Below are 26,099 nucleotides of genomic sequence, written 5' to 3'. Positions count from 1 at the left end.
AGTACCCGGAGAGAACCCACGCATGCACGGGGAGAACATGCAGACTCCACACAGAAAGGCCCACCGGCCGAGGTGGGGATTTGAACCGGTGACCTTCTTGCTGTGAGGCTGCAGCGCTAACCGTTGCACCACCGTGCAGCCCTCTTCTCATTATTATTATTATTATTATTATTATTATTATTATTATTATTATTATTATTATTATTATTATTATTATTATTATTATTATTATTATTATTATTATTATCATTTTTCCTGAAAGTACAACATGTAAAGTGCATAATTGTCAGATTCTCAGGTTTCCGATTATACCTACCACACAGTTGCAACTTTGGCTTGATGATGCCATGATCCGTGTCACCCTGGGGTTTTTCACCTGTTACCAAACTATCTAAAAACTGAACTTAACCTTGAGGGTCTTGCTCTTTCTAACTACTGGCTACATGACAGAGCCCTCAAATGCCTTCTCCCTTAAGCAACAACCTACTTGTGTCAAGCTGACTTTTGTTTGTTAACAACTTCCTGTTTTTAACAAATAAAATAACTATTGAAAAGTCAAAACAAGTTAGAAAATACATTCTTAAAGTTGACATTTCTTTACATATTTTGAAACATTGTCTGTTTTCAAAGGGGGTCTACAGCCAGAAGCAAATGCTGTTTTGGGGCTTTGGCATAGTAAAGTTTTGGAACCCCTGGTTTAATACACATGTAAGTACTGCTGTTCAAGATTAATTTCTTTATTAGAGAAAAAAACTTAAATTGTAATAAAAAAAAAGATGTCTTTTTTTTACTTAAACGAATAATAATTTAATTATAAATTTGATTTCATTAAAAATTAAATAAAAAATAATAATAACTACTAAAAGTGTTTGAGGAAAATATACAACACAAAATATATAAAATAGAATAATGGCTAAATGGATCAAGAAACAAATGCACACTGATGAAGTGAAGTAGTATCACAACGTATTCTAGCTTAGTATTATTTACTGAAGGCTAAGTTTCCTGTCAAGTTTAAACCAAGCACAAAAAAAGGATTTACAACAAATAGTTAATGAAGGAAGGGAATAATACTTTTACAGGGTATAATCTTACCTTGAGCTTTCTTACTCTGGATTAAAAGGTGTTACTTTACAGTCACTGTCAAGTAAGCTTGTACCACATGTCTCAATGTGGGAGGGTCTTTTTTTTTTTTTTTTTTTACTTCTATATTATTTTAATTGTACAACACTTGTTTTTATGTATGTATGTACACATGAGTACATTTGTAAGAATATGTATACAATAACCATTTCACTGTGGAATAGGTGTTCATTACCTCAAATCTAAATTATTTTTTACTTTCTTTGATTTCTCTTTATTTTCCTCAATTTATTTTACTTTTGTCTCTTTCAGTTTGGTATATTCATGAAGGCAATTCTTTGTCCTTATCTGTTTATTACTCTGCCCTTTTGTGGGGAACAAAAACTGAATAAATATACTTTATAAAAGTATGCTTGTATCACGCTAGATGGCGCTGGGGATGGGTTGAGAATTGAGAGGTTCATTGTTTACTATTACTTATATCTACTATTGTCTTCATCTGATGACTCGTTTCCTCCCTAAATTGATTTTTTTTAATTGAGGTTTTAATATGAAAAGAAGTAGATTTTTTAAGACCATCAGATTACAAGGGAGTACAAATAATCAGCTAGGCAGGTCTCTTTCTCCACATTGTAGGCGCATTCAATCGTTGTCAGTGTCCTTATTACAAGTTTACTAAAGAGTTTTTATTTAGACTAGTGTAGTTTGAAGAATACAAGGAAGAAAATGATAAAATGCTGTATTTAAATGTTTGAGATGTGCGACAGGGACGGTTCATCTTTTTTTCAAACCGGAAAGGGGCGGAGTTAGTTGTAACGTTAGCAACCACGCTGAGGGACAGGAACGGTTATCGTTAATGTGAAGGATTGCTCTTTGAAATATGCATCTAAACACAGACTGAACCGATCTTTTGGGCATCATTTACAGTTGGATATACAAGAGAAACTTCCTCGATTCATAAAATTACAGGTAAGGATCAAGGCTATTGGAATATATTGATGCTAGTTAGCTGCTGATCGATGATCATGTAATACAGGGACGTTAGCTGGCTAATACAAGCTAGCATGATACTACAGAGATGGTTGTCAGCCGTCGTCATCCCTCTCCGAATATTTACTTGTGCGCCTGAATCCATCGTCTACTCTAACTTTTAGATGATCAAAGTGTGATTTTTAGCTTTCGAAAAACAATCTAGTATTTGTGACCATGGAGGCTAATGCTAACCGCATAAGGTTGCTAGTCAGCCTGTGACGCTGTCATCGCCTCGCCTGGGTTTGACAGCTCCATTTAAGCAGTGGACAAGGCCAGAGCCTCTCAATTCTGTAACAACACATTCAAAACGTGCTCTAGATAAGCGTTTCACCTCAGCACATGTGAAAACCTTGCTTCAATAAGTTCGAAGGTTTAGTAAAACGTCATTGCTAGCGAACAGTCACTGCAGGCTACTTTACGTTATAGACACTAATGTTGGCCTTTCGGCGCTTATTTTAAGATAAGCAACAGATTGCACTTTTCTGCTTTAGGTGCAAACTTTTTAATAATTTTGCATCTAAATTTAACAAAGCACAACACAGAATCTAGCAACATCGATTTCATGTGTACTCCCTGTGTTAGGTGAACGCCCCACCCTGATGTACCACCTCTTTGTCCCAAATTAAATCACGTGGGTGATGACTTTGTGTTTGGGGAACGCGGTGTTAGAGTCGGGATGGATTGTGATAAGAAATAAAATAGATTAGATAGAGGTTCCTCATTTACAAGCAATGCTAAATCTCCTGAGGCTAGTTCCTGAAACCACCGGCTAATTCGATTTTCTTTGGGTGTAATGTTGTATTTGCTCTCTGTTTTAGTCTGTTAACTGTTTGATGTTCGACAGTTGTTATTGATTTTATTCACTAGATGCCCCAGAAGTTGTATCACAAATATAGATGTATCTGATTATGTGTTCTATGACTTTGTGTAAATGTATTGAATAGATGACAAAGACAGAAGTTTTTCATCTTGTAAACAGGCTTTATTTTAAATGGAGGCTCAGATAATATTGATAAAATGCGTTGACTCATACAAGTCCGGACATGGACTAAAGTGGGGATCAGCCTCTTCCTGTTTTCATGCTTATCTCCCACATGACCTGTTGGGAAATAGGTTACTATAGGTTTAAGTAAATAACAGTACATTTGAGTGCAGCTGATGAATCAGTATTGGCCATTATGGGTGTTTTGTGGCCCTACTGTGACTGTCAAAACGATATTTTGTTATGATGTTTTTAATACATTATTATATTTGAAATATATATATATATATATATATATATATATATATATATATATATATATATATATATATATATATATATATATATTTAATATCTGGAATGAATAGTATGCATCACTTAATTCTATGGTATCTCTTGTTTTTTAACTGTATGAAAAATACAAACAGTTAATTTTGAGTTATTGCAATATAACAAATCTGTTATTACTTACATGGTTGTGCAATTACTTAGTGCATACTCATGAATAACTTGCACAACAGTGTTTACATAATAGAGTGTAGATCTCACAGGTTGTGCCGAAAGAACAATCTCTTCAAACTAAATTATTGTGCCTAATAATAAATTAGCTGAAAAAAAAACAGGTTTTCTATGATATATCTCAGCTTATTGAGTTGTTACCACTTTTTCTTGCTCCAAATGTTTGCAAAGGGTTGAAGTTTCATGGTATTGTATCAACCGACCCCTAAATCTACTTCAAATAAGTTGTACTGGAGTGCAGATGGCCTAGTGGTCTGGGTCTTGCTCCTTTGGGATTGGCCTCGTTCGACCAGCTTTTGCCTTTTCTTTCCCGTACTACGCTCCCCACTCTCGCTCTGTTTCCTGCTCTGTCTACTGTTCTCTCCTCTTTGATTAAAGGCATAAGAGCCTCCCCCCAAGAACCTAAATATATTACCTCCATCCCTACACAGAGGAAACATTAGTTGATTTGTCATCTTGTGTAATGTTTACTTACACACAGGTTGAGTCAGCGGTGTCATGTGTCGATGTAAATGATTAGTTCATGTATCAGGGGAAAGTTCCTGTTTATCAATATGCTTTGGTATCAATGTGCTGAATCATTTGCACCTCATTAGGCAGATACGCCCTGAGCTCTGCTGTCATCGGTCTATTGATATTTGGAACTTCCTAGAAAGCACAAAAGTAGAGCGTCAACCTCTAACAAGCTTCTTTACTTATCTGTTTTGCCTCGGGCTAAATGGTTACTCACTTTAGATGTGGTGTTTTGAAGGACGTCAGAAGTTTGGTGTCTGAAGGGGCCTTAAATTTTAGCATGATGCTGTATCTTTTTATGATGAGTGATACTATTTAGTCAAGCCAGAGTAATAAAGAGCAGTGTGTTAACAGCAGACTGTAATCTGTTCTCTGTGTTTCCCTTTAAGGCACACATTTACAGCATACTTTAGAAGTCCTGTCACTCCCCTGAGAGGATGTGTCCTAACACCCTTACACAAACATGCTGTGTTGTTTGTCTCTTCAGAGAAATGATAAGAAGAATTTGTTCATTTAATCATTCTGCAGCTCTTTAGGAAACCCTTAGGATCACTAATGACCCACGTCCTCCATGACTCTAAGCTCCTGCCCCCTTAATCTGAGGCAGTTCATGCAGGGGTTTGATGTTTGAAATAGGGCCCTCTTAAAAAGCCTTACAACAGAAACCTCCAGAAGTTCTCAACCAACCCCTCCTGGATGGAGTGTAAAGCTGCCAGTCTTATTCTTTCCATAAAACTGAAGAAAAGCAAAACTCTGCCATCAAATTATAACTAGATTACTCATGTAGAGACTCTTCCAGTCTAACCTGAGAAGAAGACACTACAGATGTTTTAGCTTCTAATATAGAGCAAGGCCTCTGTGAATGAAACAGAATTTCCCTGTTTTTCTTTCACCATACCTTTCCCAGAAGAGGTTATTGTTTCAAAGTCTGCTGTTAGAGACAAAAAAAAACTTCAGGGCTTACTGCAAAGTAAGAGATTCACTGGCGGAGTTTTTTGATCAACAAATCTAGGTTCTTACAACAATACATCAAAATCTACAATCTTCTTTATTATCAACATCCAAAAAAACATCTATAGCTTGAACATAGATGAGATGGTGCTTGTCTCACATGAGTCACTGACACTTGTGGCGTGATGTGCTGCTGATGTGTGTCTGATAGCAAGGGGAATTCATCCGACCTGCAGCCTTAAAAAAAGCATCTGGTGCGCTGGTGACTCAGGTTACAGCAGACATACAGTTCCTCGTTCTCTGAGAAGTTTCTGGGTTTATCTCTAACTGCTCTATCAAATATCACACACTGAATGGATGAAGTTTCTTTAAAAACAAAAAAACAAGTGTTGCATTAATTTCTGTGAAGGAAATCAGGTCATGGCTGTTGGATATGAAGTTGCTCATCCTCTTCCATTTCCTCTTTCCCTCTCCCTTTTCACCCTCTTTCTCTCTCAGATCCGTGTCTAAGTGATGCCGCCAGCATCCAGCTGTGACTGCCCCCACCTGGACTGTGTGGGGGAGATCACCAAGGAGGAGCTCATCCAGAAATCTCATGTGAGTGAGACTCTGTCACAGTCCAGCGGTCTGATGCTTTGTTTTGAAAGTCCTATATGTTTCCTGTAGCCTGATGAAGGCTGTAATGATGGCTATGTATGCAGCAGATACAGGTGTCACACCATAGTTATATGTAAAGTGAGAGTGAGATTGTTTTATTTTTGTTTTTGCACATTCTTTTATAGAGCACTGTCAGCAGCAAAATATGACGTCTGTTAGCTGTGGTAGCTGAGAAACTCACCGACCCACGAGGTGTCACTTTCAGCCCCAAATATACAGTCTGTAGAAAGTCAGTACATTTATTGCAGGTTACTTTTGCCAGGCTACAGAAAAAAAAAGAAATATATACCAAAAAAATCCTAAATCTTTTAGACCCTGGAGAAATCCCAGGATAACTTTCTAAATCAGTTTTTTGAGCTTCTTTGCTTTGCTCAGTGTCTTTCCTTATTTATTCCAGGGCCAGTGTCAAGACTGTAAAGTTGGAGGACCGAATCTGTGGGCATGTTTGGAGGTAAGACAAACAATGCATGGAAAGAAGTGCTCGTTTTGAAAGTTGAAACTTGAATAAACAGTTGATTTTATTCTTTCCTTTGTCCAGAATGGCTGTGCATATGTCGGCTGTGGAGAATCTCACACAGACCACAGCACCGTGCACTCACAGGTAAGGAGAACTCAGACTGTACTGATTCATGTCAGTGCAGATATGTTACTTAATTTATCAGGGAGAGGAATGGGGGTAAGTTAAGTCTCTACTGTGATGTTGAAATAAAGAAAAAAATGAACAAAGAAAAAAAGAGTGGAGGTGTCAGAAAGAAGAAGAGGAGGCACATATGGCAGGACAGGACAAGAATACCTCTTTGCCGTCCCAGGAGGAGGCATGACTAGAAAAAAACTGCCTGCAGGGCTGCTTTATTTTTAACAATGTTCTCTCTAAGAGTCTGCACGTGCGTTTTTTTCCGCTTTTTTAAGTGCACGAATTGTTAAAATCCATCAAGCCAACTGTGTCTGCCTACACCTCCACATTCAGCGCAGCTTCAGCACTGGATCATCCATTATTAATTGGCATTCCTCTGGGAAGTGGGGGAGATTCAATAATACTGTCAGTTCTATGGTTACAGTATCTCTCTCTGCCTGTCCTGGCTCTGCCTCTGCTGTTCTCAGTGTTGACTAAGGCTTTTTCCTGCAGCAGCACCACAGGGCTGAGTGGGGTTAGGAGGAGGAAGAGAGCAAACATATCATTTGCTTTGCCTATTAGTATCTGCATGGCTGCACAAACCATTGTCCAGAAATGGTTCATTCAAGTGCAAACCTCTTTCAAAGTGGAGCTCCCACTGAGATCGGAGATCACTTCTGATATATTGAGTCCTGCTAAATGAATATTATATTAGCAGGCTGACTTTACATCACACCACAAATGAATGATATATCTGTCGGTTTATCCAGGACATCTGTCTGTAAAGCTTGCCAGCCTCCTTTTGTGTTTGCTTTTTGTGTCGGCATCTTTAAATCTTCTAAGAATGAAGGCCGTGCTTAATTAGTGCTTCCAGGCTCCGCAGGGAGACAAACATTTTAATCTCTTGACTATGCAATGAGGAAGAGTGCTTTTGAGTCACAGCAGATGCAGCAGACAAGGGGCTCTGTGCTGCGAGTAAACACGGGCGACTGTTTCTAAGTGCTGAGATAAAAGTTTCAGCTCGATCAGCTCATTTCACAAGTTTAACTCCACTTCTGTGTGTACTTTTTGGAAACAAACTAGGACACATAATTAGTATTTGCATATAGATCATAATGAAAACAATGTTATGCAATAAAAAAAAAGTATTTTCTGCATATTAAAAGGATTTTTAAGTTTGAAACTGTTTTTAACATGCAAAAAACTGTCAGGGAAGTTTCTGCTTGCGTTAAAGGTTCTTTAGCTTTGCTTGTTACTCCTCTAAAGATATAGGCTGTATGAATGTGCAGCTTTCCATGTATGAGTGCACATATGCAGCTGCTGACATTCCTTGTTCCTTGTAATTACAAACCAGTAATGCCCTCATTACTAAGGGCTGCTGCAGAGAAGACTTGATCATGCTTCTCTGATAAAATCAGACCTGACCTGTTCCTCAATCAGACGGTCTCTCGCTGAAGCAGATGGAATCTGAACTTGTGCCGCAATAACAAAAATGTTATGGTCTGTTTATTTCTGAGTGCGTCATAGAATCCTGAAACCCTCAGACTAAATTTACATCCTCCTAAGTATTATTCTTTGTGTTGAAAAATGCTATAGAATCAGCATCTTTAATGACTACAGTAATTCAGCATAATATATAGCCACTGTGCATACAGAAAACAGCTGATTGTAAAACGATGCATTATGTTGGCGTGTAAAAAACACCCTCCAAGCCTCATAAATCCGGCTTGTTATTAATGCTCTACCTGGTATACTTTCCCTCATACATTATTAAAGCTATCGAGTTTTTCGTGGCCATGCTCAGTCTGGCGTTGCCCCTGTGCCAGCTCTGCTCTGCCCCACTGTGTGAAGGCTAATGCAGCCCTGATGAATAATGCAGGCTCTGCTGGTCTGCTGCTGCTGCTCACGTTCTGTCTCCTGTCGACCTGCCAGGCTGCCCGTGTTTGTCAGAGCAGCAGTGGGTCAGCAGAACTCGGCCATGTTTCCACAGCAGCAAGGAAAAAAAAAAAAAACTACCCGAATGCAACATCTCGATAACTTTTCCTCACTTTGCCCCAGGTGCTCAGCTCAGGGTGACTGGACAAGATGTTGAAAATGAAATGTTAAAGTTAGAGGTGGATGCTGTTTGCGAACTTCTTCCAACAAGAAATAAAATACTACTTAGTTGATTAAGTTCATTCAACAAGGTGCTGGAAGCAAAATTCTGCTCCACATCACAGCATGATAGCATCACACAGTGGCTGCAGATTTGTCGGCTGCACTCCCATTGTGGGACACTCCTGTTCCGCCACATCCCAAAGGAGCTTTATTGGATTGAGATCTGGTGACTGTTGCAGTACAGGGAACCAGTCAGGCCACTCCTCTTTCACCTCCAGCATTAATAAGGCTGTCGTGTGATTGGCTGATTAGATATTTGCATTAACAGCAGTCGAACAGATTAACATAATAATGTGCATGTACTTGGTATATTTATTGCTGTTAATCAAACTTCAGCAGGTTTGACTTTTTTCAGGCATAAAACTCCAAGACTGACGCAGGCCCACTTCTCATTTGCGAAATTAGATTTGATAAAAAACATTTGACAACTATACTTCACTATCTTTTTATATGTAATCAAACTGAGTGAAATATGCTTAAAGGTCTCTCTAAATCACATGGCAGCAGCTGAAGACGACTTGTTGAAGTTAAAACTGAACATAAAGACAGGGGATAAAGGTAATGTAGTCCTTTATAGGGCACTCATTGAAATACTTTGAAATTCAGTATTTAAACCTTAGAGTGTTATTTGCGGACATAACAAGTAGGGATGCACTGATCACAATTTTATGGCCAATCACCAGTCGTCGATCTTTAAAAAGCCTGATCTGCCAATACTGATTTTGGCCGATACTGATTTTTATTTTTTATTGTTAAAAACTGACAGCATACACCTTCAATGTTCCAATTTTATTTTATTGAAAGTCAATGAAAAATACATGGGAAACGATAAAATCTTTATGTTTTGACTTAAACAACAAATAAAGTGTCCTGTATTTTAGATCTCAGAGCAAAAAGCAACAATGGCTGGTTGTCAGACCTTCCCGGAGGTATAGAAGATCAGTTTCATGTGTAAAGATGGGCTGAACGTCTATCACTGATCACCATTCACAGATTACCGATCCCCCAGGATTAATTTAATTGGCACCAATCTATCGGGCAGCCGATTAATCTTTGCATGTCTAATAACAAGATTTTGTTGTAATTTTCTTTTAACTTTTCATGTTGTTGTCTTGTCTTACAAAGGATCAAATAACCTTAAATGGTTTTTGGTGCCAGATGGGCTGGTACTAGCAAGGCATACCTAATAAAGTAGCTGCGAGTGTACAGTGTGGTTGTATTTTTACAAGACACTAAGAGCTTATATTTCCAGGAGCTTCTTTGTGACAAACTTTAAGCTTTTTTGCTAGGTGTTGCAGCTGCAGCTGTGAGACTTTGGAGATTAGGGAAACTAGTTCACTGAAGAAAGAGAAGTGACCGTGTTATGACACTTTGAGCAGGGGCTTTTTGTTTTTCAAGGGTAAAATAACTTACCCATGACCACATTTACACTGTGTCCCCTGTGGTTAAAAATATACATATATATGTAAATATGGTTAAATATCCCCTCTTGCTGCAGCTGATTTGCTTGAAAAAAATGTTTTTATTTTTATCCTGCTTTTCCATTTAAAGCAACTAGATTTACTAGAGACCCAACCACCTGTATTTTTTCTTGTTCAACACTACATCATTATAATTATCATTATTTAATATTTCACAGTACACCTGAGTGTCCAGTTTTACACACAACGCTATGTTCAAAGGGGATCTTATTTTGATCATTGCATGGCTGGGCTTGACTGTTCCACAGAACGTTCCTCAGAGTTTAACCTTGTACAACCCAGTATATGTTATACAACAGTCAAAGCACCTGTTGATTATCCTTTAAAAATGCTGATTGGTAGATTGACATGGAGATTGTGAAGGATCATGTTGATAAGAAACCACCCACTCTGGGGTAAATGTTAACACTGTCACCTTGTTTCATTTAGTGTGTACATTCAAATATTCACAACATGTGTCCCTCTGTGTGCAGGAAACGAGGCACAACCTCACAGTGAACCTCACAACGCTCCGAGTGTGGTGCTACGCCTGTGGCAAGGAGGTTTTCCTGGAGCGTAAACTAGGCCCCAGCTCCCAGCACCCAAACAGCAAACCCCTCCCCTCTCCACAGAGTGCTGGTCAGGTAAAAAAATAACATTACACCTCTATTTATCTGCATGTGTTATTACTTTTACAGCTGTATACTTGTTTGGTTATGTAACCTGTACTCTTCTGGAGTAGGCAGAGCAATACGATAACAATTTCCGGCAGTCTGTTCTGATGACAGTCAAACTGTCAAACTGAATTGTGTAAATCATTGACCAGATAAGAGCTTTATGATGGGGTCTGTGTGTGTCTATGTTGTTCCTCCAGGATAACAACAGGGCCCCTGGAAGCCCGACTTCTCTGAGAGTGCCCTCTAATGGAGGCTGTGAAGACCTGGACATGGAGACAGAAGAGGAGGATGAGCTGCGAGCTAGAGGTCAGAGAGAAAAACTCTACTTTAGGAAGCAGGTGTCTGAATGTTGAAAGTAAAGTCACTCAAAACAATCATACCAAACACATCTGCAGTTAAAGTTCTGCAGTAATAGATGCACGTCTCTTGCCAAGTTTGTCTTGTTAATTATTAAAATCAACACTTCAGAAATGAGCGAGGTGACTGGAGTGTAATTGGATTTTTATGTGCTCTCGATCTAAGTACTGGTTTAATGATGAACACTGCACGGATGATATGAGATTGAACTTGAAGCAGAGAGCTCAGAAGTCAGCGTTTGGTTTAGTTCAAAGCACAGAGAAGGATTTGAATCATTAAAGCAGTAAATAGATGCATCAACATAACGATCATTATTTATGACTTTTGACACAACAAGCAGACTTCAAAGTGCACAGGATAATGAATGTCAACTGATAAACCATTCACTCCAACACCAAAACATAAACCTGGATCACACGTCCAACAGATCACTCACAGAAAAAGATCAGGCCTGCGATTTCTGAACATCTGCTTTGTCAAATGCTCTGCTGATTCAGACTCAAGCACACTGAGCATCGCCAAAAGAGGCTCCTATGCAGCTCCACACCCTCTATCACCAGTGATCTTTTCCACTCAGCACTCTGAGGCTTAAACAAATGACATATGTTTTCTTGAGCCTCATGTGGAGCAGCTCAGGCGTTGGCAACAGCTCCTGCTTTAGTTATTTTTGTCACACGTACAGATCATATGATCAGGAGGTGGAGTGAGTTGGCTTTGTTAGACGAACGTGCTCCACAGAATACACTGACTGCTGGTCACATGAGATCAGAGGTTTTTATGCAGGGAGGCATACCTCTCCACAGAGGTAAGGGAGATGCTGAGTGAGGAGAAGAGGACAGGTTCATATTGGTTTTCTAAAAATAATCACTGACTTACTCATTCATCAGTAAAGACTACTAAAGCAGGAGAGGTGACTGTGACACACAGCACATGGGGCAGTTACTTGATGTAACACATGTATTATTCCACTGAGTTTGGCTTGGGACACAGCTGTCTGCAAACTATGTCATAAAATTACTTCAAAATAATCACAGTTAATGTACTTCTTTGTTACATGTCTGTACATCGATGTCACAAAGAGGAACTGACAGCAACTAATTCTGCTTTCTTTTAATCTCACCAGTTTGTCCAGTGTAAAAAATAAGCTGAGAAAGCAGAGCTCAAGTTGAAGACAAAAGCATAATAAGCTGAGTTTTTGTGACATGAACAGATGCAGGAGTTGTAGTAAAAGAGATACATCAAATCAACAAACCTCTATTTTTAAGACATGAATTAATAGATATGACTCAGAAAGCTGGAGCAGGGTGTAAAATAAGATTAGAAAACACTTTATTGATCCATGGGGGGGGGGGGGGGGGGGGGGGGGGGGGGTTTCTGTTATTTGCAGCATCACAGACTTTTAACAATAAAAACAATGTGGAAAAAATAAAAAGTCACTGGTAGCTGCCGCAAAAGCGTCACAACTTTCACTGCTTTAATTGGAATCAAATATTCATTAAAACTCCAGAAACAGATCTCCATATCAATCAAGTTTTTACAGAGGGTTTTTTGTTTGACAATATCAAAACCTGGATTCTATGTCAAAGAATCATTTTTTTCATTCAAATTTTCTCCAGCAGAGGGTGAAATGTTTCTCTCTGACTCACCTGATGTGCATTTTATGGGAAAATATGGCCCCTGATTTAGTCTGAAGACGTTATCATCATCATTTAATATTTTTACATGGTCTGGTGTCAAAAAAGCAAACTAAAAATTGCAAAAATAGTAAATATTGAAGAATAGCAATTTGAATCAAATGGGCACCCCAAAAATCATACACATTTGTCATTTGAAGTGTTGTTTTAACACTTTTTATGCTTAATTAAGGGTTGAAATGGTTTGCAAAGCATTACCTTCTCTTTTTTTTTACCTTATAGCCATTAGTATAGATAGAAGGCAATTCATCAACAAAAAAGACAACACCTGCACTTTAAGGTTGGGCCTTCTTTGACAAATAAAACAATATAGATTCTGTTGCCCCACACAGAAAGGAACTGAACATTACCATTGAAAATTATTTTTGTTTATACATATTGTTTGCATCATCTTCTGTTTCATCAAAATTGTGTAACTTTTCTATAAGTTAAAGTTATATTATGCTCTCTGTTTACATCTCTCTAAGTTAGGTTTGGCCTGGCTGTGGTTTTATAACATTTGTATAACTTTGAATTTATAGAACCTGCTCCAGACAGAAGAAGAAATAAAAGCTGAGAAGTCTTTTAGCCATGACAGCTGATTTAAAACACAGCAGGCAAATGACAATAATTGTAGAAAAGTCTTGTCGTACAAATTTGACACATTAAAAGCAATTGTTACGGAAGTAAAATGTAACAGATACTATCGACATGGAAGGGCACATAAATCTAATGTTCATTCACCTGCAATAAAATCAGATGCAGCTGATGGACACATTTTTGATGATTGTTTTGCTCATTTAAAAAAAAAGGATAAAGCTCTTCGTCCTTCAGTTGATTTCATCATTCAGCAGTCACTGTCTGTATTATCCAGTTTTGAAAACACTACTCCAGAGAGATTATCCTGTTACTACGCCAGTTTTCTGCAGCAAATCTTAACGTCAAACTCTGCAACATTACAAGACTTTTACAAGGTTTACAAGGTTTTTTGTTTGACAATATCAAAACCTGGATTCTATGTCAAAGAATCATTTTTTTCATTCAAATTTTCTCCAGCAGAGGGTGAAATGTTTCTCTCTGACTCACCTGATGTGCATTTTATGGGAAAATATGGCCCCTGATTTAGTCTGAAGACGTTATCATCATCATTTAATATTTTTACATGGTCTGGTGTCAAAAAAGCAAACTAAAAATTGCAAAAATAGTAAATATTGAAGAATAGCAATTTGAATCAAATGGGCACCCCAAAAATCATAATAGAATCGAATCACGAGAATAGAATATCGTCCCAGCCCTAGTAAATATGCTCCCCCTAAACTGTCTTAAAACATGTTCTTGGCTTCAAATCTATAGAGAGCTCTTATATTTTAAAAAAGAAAAAAAATCACTTTTGTCATTTGAAGTGTTGTTTTAACACTTTTTATGCTTAATTAAGGGTTGAAATGGTTTGCAAAGCATTACCTTCTCTTTTTTTTACCTTATAGCCATTAGTATAGATAAAAGGCAATTCATCAACAAAAAAGACAACACCTGCACTTTAAGGTTGGGCCTTCTTTGACAAATAAAACAATATAGATTCTGTTGCCCCACACAGAAAGGAACTGAACATTACCATTGAAAATTATTTTTGTTTATACATATTGTTTGCATCATCTTCTGTTTCATCAAAATTGTGTAACTTTTCTATAAGTTAAAGTTATATTATGCTCTCTGTTTACATCTCTCTAAGTTAGGTTTGGCCTGGCTGTGGTTTTATAACATTTGTATAACTTTGAATTTATAGAACCTGCTCCAGACAGAAGAAGAAATAAAAGCTGAGAAGTCTTTTAGCCATGACAGCTGATTTAAAACACAGCAGGCAACCACTTTTGCTTCTCTAGCCATGAAATTTTAATCTTACAATTGGAAGCAGTCTTCTTAACAGTGAGGAGACTTTGTGGCAGCCACCAGATTTTACAAGCAGTTGATGAGAGCCTTGTTTTAATTTCCCTGGTGTGCTCTGTTTCCACTCAGGCCTGACGGGACTGAAGAACATCGGCAACACCTGCTACATGAACGCTGCCCTGCAGGCCCTGTCCAACTGGTGAGACCCCCGCATCCACCTGTGTACCACCTGTCTCACCTCACCTCACCTGTGTGCCCTCTCACTGCTCTTTGAACTTTTGAATCATTTCTCCTTCTGTCAGCACTTTTCTTCCAGCAGTTATGGTTGTTTTATTCACTGCCAGCTCAGTTCTTGTTGAATCTGAAAAAAACCCAAACAACCATTACTGTGCTCATTTGGGAGAGTGACGGCTGAGTGAAAATTGCTGCAGTGCACCATTTGAGAAGGCAGAAATGGCCTTTTGTAGTTCCCTGTAGGGTCTTTGGATTACAAATGAACACCAACTCTTTCCCAATCTCTCCTCCTCGTCTCCTTTTCTTCTCCCACAATGTCTCATTATACTTCTCCTTTTACTCTTTCTCTGCCAATCTGCTGCCTTCTTTTACTGTTTATTGAATTTTCATTCCTTCTGATTCTTTTTATGATTGTATTGTTTGTGCGGTCACTTACATCAGGGCTCCACTGCAGAGCTGCAGGCTGTATTCTGTTACTTACTTTTTACCTCGTCGCTGTTATTTAATTTTTCATGGCAGAGCTAAGCCCTTTCTCCTTTCTCATACTTGGTACCCAGGGGCTTGTACTCTTTAAATTTAAACCGATGATGCCGAGGTTTGATAGAAGTCAAAATGGGGAAAAGATGTGGGTCAAAATTTGCAATCTAAATCTCATTCCAAAAATAGGAGGAAGCGAGTCACGCAGCTGCGGAAGGAGGGACCCCTTTTTCTGAAACTTTCCTTTGATGTCTGTTTGTGTGAGCGCTTCTCCTTTCACTTTACTGTCGGGTCATTATTCACTTCCAAGGACTTTTCTCTTGCCAAGGGAAGGGAACAGTCCATGCCTTATTCATTCTGCAGTTTGTCTCTTTCTTGCAAATTCCTGTCCGCTCTGTATCCATCAAGTAAACCCCTCAGCTGCTTTTTTCTTTCCAGCTATTTCCGACATCCTTCAACTCTTAGCCGCATGTGGTGTTTTTCTCCTATGCCTCGGTACCTTTGAGAATTTATAACATTTCTCTCTGAGTGAGATGTGATTTTAATGGAACAGTTTGAATCTAAAATATTGTAAGAGTGAAGAAATACTGTAACTTCCCCCTTCTTTACTTTCTGCTTTGTGTAAACAGCAAACACCTGCTAAACCTATAACATTTGTTCATTATCTGAATCTGTGTGTTAACCAACTGTATCTAAAAACACAACAGAAGTAACATCATATTTTTTTAACCTGTGTTCTCTCTGCAGCCCGCCCTTGACACAGTTCTTCCTTGAATGTGGCGGCATGGTGAGGACGGACAAGAAGCCAGCCCTCTGCAAAAGTTACCAGAAACTGGTTTCAGACCTGTGGCACAAAAGCAGGTAGGTGATGGACACATTTCTTTTTTTTTTTCTATAGGTTTTTTTATTAATACAACATGAATTTAACAGATGAATCCACCATCAATGTAATCATCCTGTGGCCTGTTCCAGAAAAACACGACATAAAAAAAAAAGAAACATAAAAATGACAATAATTGTAGAAAAGTCTTGTCGTACAAATTTGACACATTAAAAGCAACGATTGTTACGGAAGTAAAATGTAACAGATACTATCCACATGGAAGGGCACATAAATCTAATGTTCATTCACCTGCAATAAAATCAGATGCAACTGATGGACACATTTTTGATGATTGTTTTGCTTATTTAAAAAAAAAGGATAAAGCTCTTCGTCCTTCAGTTGATTTCATCATTCAGCAGTCACTGTCTGTATTATCCAGTTTTGAAAACACTACTCCAGAGAGATTATCCTGTTACTATGCCAGTTTTCTGCAGCACATCTTAACGTCAAACTCTGCAACATTACAAGACTTTTTTTGCAAGTTGCGTCACAATTTGTGTTTATCAAGCTGTGTTTTGTCACATTGCAGACCCTCCTACGTTGTCCCGACCAACTTGTTCCAGGGGATCAAAGCCATAAACCCCATGTTTAGAGGATACTCTCAGCAGGTGGGTCGGAACACATGCGTCCCCCTGTTATATAAATAAAATATGAAGACACTCTTCACAGCTGGAGGCGTATCTCACGGTGTGTTTGCAGCTTTTGTTGAAGGAATGAATCAGCTGTTGTGACTGGAACAGGTAGACTACGTGCCAGTTTTTGCAAATCATATGTCAGTGGTTGTTTTGGTTGTTTAGTTCTTAAGTTATCACATTTGTTGTGACGTGTAAATGGCTCAACTTTTGATCCAAGACTTCTCCTTTAAGATAAATTACTTTCATCTGCTCTGATAGAGCTGAAGCAAAGTGTGTTGTTGAACTTTTTCTTCTTTTTATATTTTCCTTTTGGGCTGGAATTATTGAGAGTCAAACGCCCTGACTATAAAACAGTTCAGGATCTTAGACAGCCTCCCCCCTTTTCTCTTTTCCACTCCATATCCCTCCATGCTCACTCCTTTTCAGAAATTACATTAGCTTCAACTCGAACCACTCAGCCAGATAAAGCGAATCCTCTTCTTGGCAATTACCAGCTCAGAGAGTCTGACTTTAATTCACCTTCAAATGCACACATTAAACCTTAAGGTAATTGACTTGATTTGATTCCAGGTGGTGCTTGAAAGCAAAAGAGACGTATTTGTTTTAGCTTTGAAGAATTGAAAAAAAAGTCCTTTCACTGGCACGTCTCGTCTTTGTCCAGTGTGTGTAAATAAGGGATTTATAAGCTTGAGTGGTGAAATAATAAAAGAGCCTGTTTCCTCTTGGTTTGCCAGTGTTTGTTGTGCAGAGCTAGCTGAGGAATATTCATTTGTCACGCCATGCCGGGCTCCACAGCCTTGGAATTAGCATTGCTGTGAATGAAGTTAACATTCCAGGTCCCTGAAAGGGGAGTTTATTTGGCTGGAGATGAGGATTAGAAGTCTGAGGCTCATTAACTTTGATTACACATTCATGAGCATTTGGTCTCAGATATTGTGAAGCAGAGTTGGGATACACAGAAAGATAAATTATTTGATGTATTTTATTGAAAAGAATAGCTTTTGGAAAGCTTGGCTGAGTCTGTCAAACTCTATCATGCTTGGGAAAATTTACTGTAGTGCTGCGTGAGATTTATTTTAAAGTGATTCAAAACTCACTGAAATATTTGTTTAGAGTATTTTGCCACCTCAACAAACTTTTTCTCCTCCTGTCTCTGCTCTACCTCCAGGACTCCCAGGAGTTTCTGCGCTGCTTGATGGATCAGCTTCACGAGGAGCTGAAAGAGACACTGCCTGAGCCTTTTGACCAATCCAACGGCATCACTGTAGACGACAGCCATGAGGAGGAAAACCACAGCCAGTCAGACAATGATTTCCAGTCGTGTGAGTCCTGCGGCAGCAGCGAGCGGGCTGATAACGAGGTGCAGGTCGGGATGGATGTCACCAACGAGGCCGAGATGCTGATTCCAGAGCAGGATGAGATCCAGGCCAACAGGGAGTGGCAGAAGGAAAAGAACATGATTAATGACTTTTACCGCTCTGGGGTTAACGGTGTCATGGGTGGAAGCACTGGAGTGGACATGGACAAGGATGTTGACACCACCACTGAAGCCACGCCCATAATCAGCAGCCAGGGAGCCATCAAGGTTCAAAGCAGAACATCAGGTAGACATGAAGGGTCAAGAAATCTGTTTATTGTAACACATACAATCAGATGGTTTTAAACTGCAACATTTGCCTTGCTCTCAAACAGATTCCTTCCCTGACATCCAAATGTCCAACACAAGACCACAGAGTCCCATCCCAATGGAGGGACACATCCCCAAACTGTCCAGCAGCCCGCCTAAAGCTTCCTCAGGCTGGCCCAGTCTCAACCCAGCACATAAGAAAGGTACTTCTGAAACTTCTTCTTTCATATTTAGAGCCTCAAAAAGTCAGGGAGGGTGTTTACATCCTGCGTCTACCTTTTGAAATACAGGAAAGCAGTTCTCTCATGTATTTCTTTCTCCTCTCCCACAGCAGTGACCACATTCTCCCCACCAAAGAACAAGCGGCAGAAGAAATACCGCAGTGTCATCTCAGATGTGTTTGATGGGACAATCGTCAGCTCAGTGCAGTGCCTCACCTGTGATCGGGTGAGTGTGGACGAACACTATTTTTCTGTTTTTATCAAGGGTTGAGAGGTATTCTAGTGCAGCATTTCAAGGGACAAGGGACTGATTTAAAATATTATGAATTCAATGTCAGCATTGGTGAATAACACGTGGAATGCACTTATGATTCAGGTTTTGGGAGCATTTTTCAGAAGTGTTCAAAGCAGACCGAGAAGGAGTTTCAGTTTTTGCTGTAGTTTGCAATGTGCTGCCTGCTAAGGTACCAACTAGACAGTATTTAAAAAGCTCGAGTTAATTAGAGTTAGGATAGCAGCATGTCACTGGCTCTATTAGTGTAATACTCCACTTTAAAGGAATCAAACAACCAGTTTGGGATAGTGCCTTTCTTTTTTTCAGCTCAAGGGAAATTGTTTCTTTTTTTCTTTTGCCTGAAAGAAACAGTTGGTTTTAAAGCAATGAGCTCAAAGAACAATCGTATAAAAATAGCCAAAGATAGATCTTAAGTGTCTTTTTGTGTTCCGTTGCCCTCAGGTGTCTGTGACGCTGGAGAACTTCCAGGATATTTCTCTGCCCATCCCAGGAAAGGAAGACCTGGCCAAGCTGCACTCCTCCACCCACCAGACCTCCCTGGTTAAAGCTGGCTCCTGCGGGGAAGCCTACGCACCACAGGGCTGGATCGCATTCGTCATGGAATACATCAAGAGGTGAGTTTTACGATGTGTTCAGTGTGGTGGTTATTCATCATCACTATGTGTGGCTCTCCAGCGAGCTCTGTTTATCTGTTTGTTTTCTCAGCTGGTTCTGGGGTCCAGTGGTTACGCTACAAGACTGCCTCGCTGCTTTCTTTGCCAGAGATGAACTAAAGGGTAAGCTAGTGGGTGATTATCTGCTTGTCAGCACTAACATCAAGGTTGATGTTTCAATAACAGTTTGTTTGTTTGTTTGTTTCCTAGGAGACAACATGTACAGCTGTGAAAAATGCAAGAAGTGAGTGACTGCAAACTGAACTGGACCCGTTAATTTACTGAAAACAGAATGTACAGAGAATAATGTTCTGAGTTGTGCTGATTGTCTTCCTCTTGTTTTCTCATAGATTACGGAACGGAGTCAAGTTTTGTAAAATGCAAAGTTTGCCAGAGGTAAACCGAAAACTCTCAAGATTCATATCATGAATAAACCAAAACCCTTTCCCCTTATGCTTTCACAGACCACATTTCTAAAATTCTTTATGAACCTCTGCTCCAGATCCTGTGTATTCACTTGAAGCGCTTCAGGCACGAACTGATGTTCTCCACCAAAATAAGCACCCACGTCTCATTCCCGCTTGAGGGCCTGGACCTGCAGCCTTTCCTGGCCAAAGACAGCTCTGCCCAGACCTCCAACTATGACCTGCTGTCAGTCATCTGTCACCACGGCACTGCCAGCAGTGAGTGGGCAGTCACTCCTCTCTGTGCACAGACCGAGGCATCCGGAGTGTCCTGCATTCATTAGAGCCTGCAGAAATATCTCACATGTTCTTGTTAGGTTTACGACTGGTGCTCTAACGCTTCTTCTTGTCTGATCCCCAGGTGGCCACTACATAGCGTACTGCAGGAATGATGTCAACAATCTGTGGTATGAGTTTGATGACCAGAGTGTGACTGAGGTGGCTGAATCCTGCGTCCAGAATGCTGAGGCTTATGTGCTCTTCTATAAGTAAGCAAGCTATGAGCGGTTACAATCAAAAACACATCCATCCACGTAATGTTTCAGGATTATCTTTGCTACCTTGAAGCTCACCAACTTTTATGATCCAGCTGCAGTCATGATTAATTTCTGTTCTGTTCCCATTGTAGAAAGAGCAACGAGGACGCACTGAAAGAACGGAGGAGGGTGTCAGGTTTATTCAACATGATGGAGCCCAGCCTCCTGCAGTTCTACATCTCCCGCCAGTGGCTAAACAAGTTCAAGACCTTTGCTGAGCCAGGCCCCATTTCCAACGACGACTTCCTGTGTTCGCATGGAGGTGCGTGCAACCAAGTTGTCATCCCACTGAAAAATAACACAAAAACTTTAGAGGTCAAAGTTTCCCAGAGCAGCAATCCCTTTCACTTGCTCTGTGCACAAGCATTTAGCGGAAAAATTGTGCTCTACTGCCTCATAACACAGCTTACGCTTTCATCTTTGCTGTGGATTTTTTGACTCTGACAAAGCAGAGTATTCCCTTTGCAACACAGCAGACTTCAAAGAGGGGTTTGCTTCTCTTTGTGCAGATGATCCTGCTTTCTCGTTGTAGTGGAGAAAGGGAGGAGGGTTCTAAGGGGTTTTCTGCCAATCAAGGGCTATTTCCTCTTAGACTTCTATTTAGAAAGCACAGGGAATTATAGAATTTAGTTACAAGTTTGACAAAAAAAGAAAATATGACAAAGGCAATGGAAAATGAGTCCCATTCAGTGAATTCATGTACAGGTTGTTTTCTCCTTTGTGGATGCAAGCAAGCGCGTAATAGCAGGCAAGTCAGGTGCATAGAGAGGATGTGAGAGGATAACATCAGTGTTGCAGCAGTGCAGGCAGTTATTTTATTTTTACATCGGTTTGGTTTCAGTTTTCTTGTCATAACCACGGTGTTATAGGGAATTTAACATTCAGGAGGAAAAATCAAGGAAGATGTTTTATTATATCAGACATGAAAGGGTTGACATCAATAAAAACTGGCGAGATAAAAAAGGCAATTAATAATACTTCATTTTTTTTATCCTATCACCAGGGCCGTTGCAATTAATAGGTGTACAAGATAATACAAATGTGCATGACTTAAATATATTCTTATTTATTAACCTGCCCTGCCATTTTATTCCGTTGGAGTCATGCCTCTTTTTAATAACCGTTACCTCCGACTTTAGATTTTAAGATTTTGTGTTCTCATTATGAGGCCAGCACACTGTAATCTGTCATATCAGTCTCACTGTTCTTTGTCCAGATGAGGTTTGTTATTTCCAATAAAACAATAATTCATTTGGATGAACAACATATACAACTGCTTTCGCATCATAAATTAGGGAGCTTCCTCATCAGTTTGGCATGCAAAATAATTGGGTTTTGAATTGAGTATGTAAGGACATAATAAAATAGATGAACAAAGTATGACTTTCTCTAACCTCTGAAAAGTAAAGCTTTAAAGATGAGGAAAAGAATATCTAAAAAGCTTGTTACAATAAAGAATAGATGCGTCTGGACCTGGTATATTGCAACCATGTTTTACAAAACTTACTGTCTACAAAAAGTCCTGTATTTTACTTTTTAGGTCTTTAAATGTCACTTACAACTAAAGCAAGTTTGAATACATCATGAAAACCAGACTTGTTTGGGTTGTATTTTTCTATATTCTTTTATGGCCTTGATTTTCACCACATTTGCGACTGGGAATAATATGCATGCATTCACAAACTGAAATAAGGAAAAGCAGAAGGGGAAGTGGAAACAAAAGCAAAAGTAAATCTGGTTTCAAGATGAAAATTACAGGGATTGCTCAACAGGAGCAAATAACAACTATGAGGTGACAAGTCGAGCAAACTAGCTTTTGCCACATCTGTGTTTAATGCTGTTTGTTTTGCTGTGCAAACATGATGTTAAGTAATTTATTTGTGGGTCTTCAAAGGTGTATTTTGGAGTCTTAGATCTGATTTTTAAAAGTGTGCAATAAGGTAGCATGAGCCTATGGTTCAAAGTCATTAACAGCTTTAGTAAGGATTTAATAGAGATCACTTCTTGGATTGATTTATTGTGAGGGTTTTTAAAGCTGTAAAGCTGCCCAAGGACTTAATAAAATAATGTCTTAGTGTAGGAATAAAAGAGTGATCAAACTTTTTGACCATATTCATACACATTGTGATACAGTGCTGCTTTACCCATAAAATAAAATGTCTAATGAAAGTCTCCATTTGTTTCATCAGGTGTGCCACCCAACAAAGCAACATTCATCGATGACCTGGTAGTGATGCTGCCACAGAATGTGTGGGATCATCTTTACAGTAGGTATGTGCAGCAGACAATTTGACTGTGACACTGTCTGGAGAAAACACTCAATTTCACAGCACAGTTTCCTTTGTGCAGTCAGTTTTATCCATGTGAGTTAATGTGGCCTGCTCCCTGCAGATACGGAGGGGGACCAGCTGTCAACCACCTGTACGTTTGCCACACGTGCCAGATTGAGATCGAAAAACTGGAGAAGCGGCGGAAGGCTGAGCTAGACATGTTTGTCAGGGTGAGTTTCTAATCCACATTCCCTTCAATGAATTCACAGCTTAAACCCGGTACCATTGAGTGGTAATGATGCCTTCTGTGTCAGTGAGCCCATGTGCTGATTGGTGTGTGCACAGGTTGACTCTCTGTCTATTGAACCAGTTGATAGGCTGCATGTGTTGGTGCTCTTCACCCCGGCAGGAGATGAGAGGTGTGAGTCTGATGAAAGCCTTATCATTAATGCATTGGGACAGATGCAGCTGTTATTGTCTGCTTAGCCTGCCCACTCACACAATAGCTTTTTAAAAGGACAGATAGATGGGTGTGAGTGTGTTTGTGTGTGTTAGAAAGAGGTTAGCTAACAAGATGAACAAGGATTCTGTCATTTCCAAGAAAGATGAAATTACTGCAGTATGATGTTGAGACTGTCTTCGAATTTGAATAACCACCAGAGAGAATTGATTAGGTTTTCCATCTCCTCTCCTCTTCTCCTCTCCATCCTTTCATCCTCACTTAATTATTTTTTTTGCTCCCCCCCATCCTCCACCCTGCATTTCTCCTCCCCATCCCTGTGCGTCCTTTCCTCCTCTCTCTTGTCTCTACTGCTCACTCCTCCCCCATTTCCTCTCTCCCCCCTCTTCTCCTTCTGCTCTGTAGCTGAACAAGGCGTTCCAGGAGGAGGAGTCTCCAGTGGTCATATACTGCATCAGCATGCAGTGGTTTCGGGAGTGGGAAGGCTTTGTCAAAGGAAAAGACAATGGTAATTGGACAGAAGTCTTGCCTTTCCACCCCCAGTCCTGTTTAAATATCTCATTTAAAGGAGAACTGTTTCTCCCCCCACAGCAGAGAATGATGTTTGCTGATAAAAATAGCTGTTATTTATATGCAATCATTTATTTTATATTTTCTCTTTTTGTACATTTCATTTACTTTTAAAACAAACACAAAGTTAGATCTAAACATTTGAATTGTAAATAATAGATGTTGAATAAACGTTTTTTAGAACATCCTAATTTTCTTGTTACAAAAAGCTGCTCATGTTCAAAAGAAACAGTGGAAGTCCCATTTTTCTCTCCTGATTTATCTTCAAAGAGTTTGCTCCAGTCCCCAGAGTCATGTTTCCCTCCTGCTACAGCAAAATGAAGTGTCAAAAAATATTTCAGTTCCCTGCTCTCGCTCTCATTTTTTATTTGCTTGCCTTGCTTTGTATTGTCATATCTATTTATACCAGCTTACATCTGGCACGGCTGCAAAAGTCTTTTTCTCTCTGACTTCTGCTCCTCTAATATTTGTTTTCTCTGTGTAGCGAGTGGGGAGCAGAATTTCCTTTTCATAGTGTGACAGAAACATTTGACATTTTGACATCATTGTTCTTTGAAACAATTAGAATTGAGAAAATGTCTTCAAGCGTATTATGGCTGTGTGTAATTACGACAAGTAATTGTGTTTTTTTCCTCTTTTAGATCCGCCAGGGCCCATTGATAATTCCAAGATTACCATTAATAAGAACGGACATTTAACACTAAAACAAGGTACTGACAGTCATTGTTAAGATTGCTCAATAAGAAATTTACATTGGCAGAGTCTGTTTGGGCTGTAGTATTTTGAACTCTAAAGATATGAGTGATATGTGAGTGTGTTTGCATACTGCAGGAGCCGACTCGGGACAGATCTCTGAAGAGACATGGAACTTTCTCCACTCTATCTACGGCGGGGGGCCACTTGTAACAGTCAGACCGAGCATCAGCCACCAAGATGCAGAATCATCACAGTCAGAGGAGAAGATAGAAGTGGAGACACGCTCTGTTTAGCAAAGCATTCTGCAGATTAAGAAAAAATACAATGGAAAACATTTAAGAAATGAAAAGCCTTTTATTTTGCACTTGACTTTTTATTTGAAAAGCATACAAGCAAAGGACCTTATCTTACAGCTATAAGGCAGCCTTTGACATCTGACAGAGTGAATGAACATGTCTGAAAAGGGTTGTCATGTTGTATAAATCTGTATAAAGAGCTCTTAAATTTCTATTGTAGTATTCATGTGTCAGGTTGTTTTAAGAACCAAGCATTTAAATTATATGCAGCTAAATATTCCACTGAATGCCATTCTTTCTTGACCAAATTGAGCACATACTGTATGTCCATGTGTCACGTGTTTCTGATATTTGATGAATCAAAATACATCTTGCTGTAGATATAATCACACATTTTTTCTGTTGTTGGAGAACACTGTCCAATGAGTGGTAGAGAGAGAAAAATGTGAAACTTAATGTGATTGAAACTATAAGGTTATGAAGGGACTAATTTCTGACTAGTCTCAGGAATGAATTTCTTGTTTTGCACTGTTCTGTAGAAGTACAACTTGGCATGCTCACGCAGATGTCTGGTTTGTATTTGAATGTACCAGTTGGTCAAGATTCAGCACTTGGATATTTATCACAGAAGGGATTGAAATAATATGATGTTAATAGATATTTTTTGTAGACAATATGTGGCAGGCAGAGTATGTTAAGAGTGCATGCTTTAACATTCAATCCCAATTTAACATCACATGTAACTGCATGTAAATGCAAAGCTGCTCATAAAATGTGCACGAAAAATCACAACCTGGATTTTCACTAAATTGTACAGCTAAAGAAAACAAATGTATCAGCGGCATCAGCAATCTAATTAATTAAAGGCATTATTTTTGTGTATGGGCATGGTGTTGCTTATATGTTGGCTGACAGGGGGAAACAATGCTGTACTGTAAGTTTTTGCATATGGATGTCACTTGAGTAAGATCCATCCTGACTTTTGCTGGCTGACACTATTAAAACTTGAGGAAAACATGCTAAGCATTGTTGTCATGTTGATTTTTGTCACACTGTTCTATTTTTGCTGAATGTGTAAGTGGTGGATGGGGAGGTAAACTGGAAATGAAAAGTCACATATGGAATGTAAAAGCCTTAATTAACAGCCATTAATTCAGAAAAGGTTTCTCCGACAGTATATTAAATAAAGTAATCTTGGTAGACAGAAGAATGTATAGTATAGTG

The 26,099-nt window shown here is 39.2% G+C and overlaps 1 protein-coding gene across 1 annotated transcript; it reads left to right on the top strand.

Annotated features, from left to right (window-relative positions):
• Nucleotides 1–1,871: 1,871 nt before the first annotated feature.
• usp33 (ubiquitin specific peptidase 33) lies at nt 1,872–25,910 on the top strand. Its single transcript, XM_074689633.1, has 24 exons — nt 1,872–2,052; nt 5,579–5,677; nt 6,135–6,188; nt 6,276–6,338; nt 10,462–10,611; nt 10,842–10,950; nt 14,688–14,757; nt 16,017–16,130; nt 16,682–16,760; nt 17,956–18,391; nt 18,480–18,617; nt 18,746–18,861; nt 19,372–19,544; nt 19,636–19,706; nt 19,794–19,827; nt 19,934–19,979; nt 20,086–20,266; nt 20,409–20,535; nt 20,676–20,845; nt 22,773–22,854; nt 22,975–23,083; nt 23,719–23,821; nt 24,525–24,593; nt 24,715–25,910. The coding sequence occupies exons 2-24, from the start codon at nt 5,594–5,596 to the stop codon at nt 24,870–24,872; spliced, it is 2,736 nt and encodes a 911-aa protein (XP_074545734.1). The 5' UTR covers nt 1,872–2,052; nt 5,579–5,593; the 3' UTR covers nt 24,873–25,910.
• Nucleotides 25,911–26,099: the final 189 nt, after the last annotated feature.

Source organism: Halichoeres trimaculatus, unplaced genomic scaffold, assembly GCF_033239565.1.
Source record: "Halichoeres trimaculatus isolate MK-OKI-2021-1 unplaced genomic scaffold, fHalTri1.1 fHalTri1_scaffold_15, whole genome shotgun sequence".
NCBI lineage: Eukaryota > Metazoa > Chordata > Actinopteri > Labriformes > Labridae > Halichoeres > Halichoeres trimaculatus.
The sequence above is the reverse complement of the archived record's forward strand: the minus strand, read 5'-3'. Positions and strand labels throughout refer to the sequence as shown.

What these genes read in the sequence shown, in the direction of transcription:
- usp33 (XM_074689633.1), top strand. Translation starts at nt 5,594, where the DNA reads ATGCCGCCAGCATCCAGCTGTGACTGCCCCCACCTGGACTGTGTGGGG. An exon ending in CTGCAGGCCCTGTCCAACTG is followed by an intron (nt 14,758 to 16,016) that starts GTGAGACCCCCG and finishes TTCTCTCTGCAG; the next exon opens with CCCGCCCTTGACACAGTTCT. An exon ending in TGTCAAAGGAAAAGACAATG is followed by an intron (nt 23,822 to 24,524) that starts GTAATTGGACAG and finishes TTCCTCTTTTAG; the next exon opens with ATCCGCCAGGGCCCATTGAT.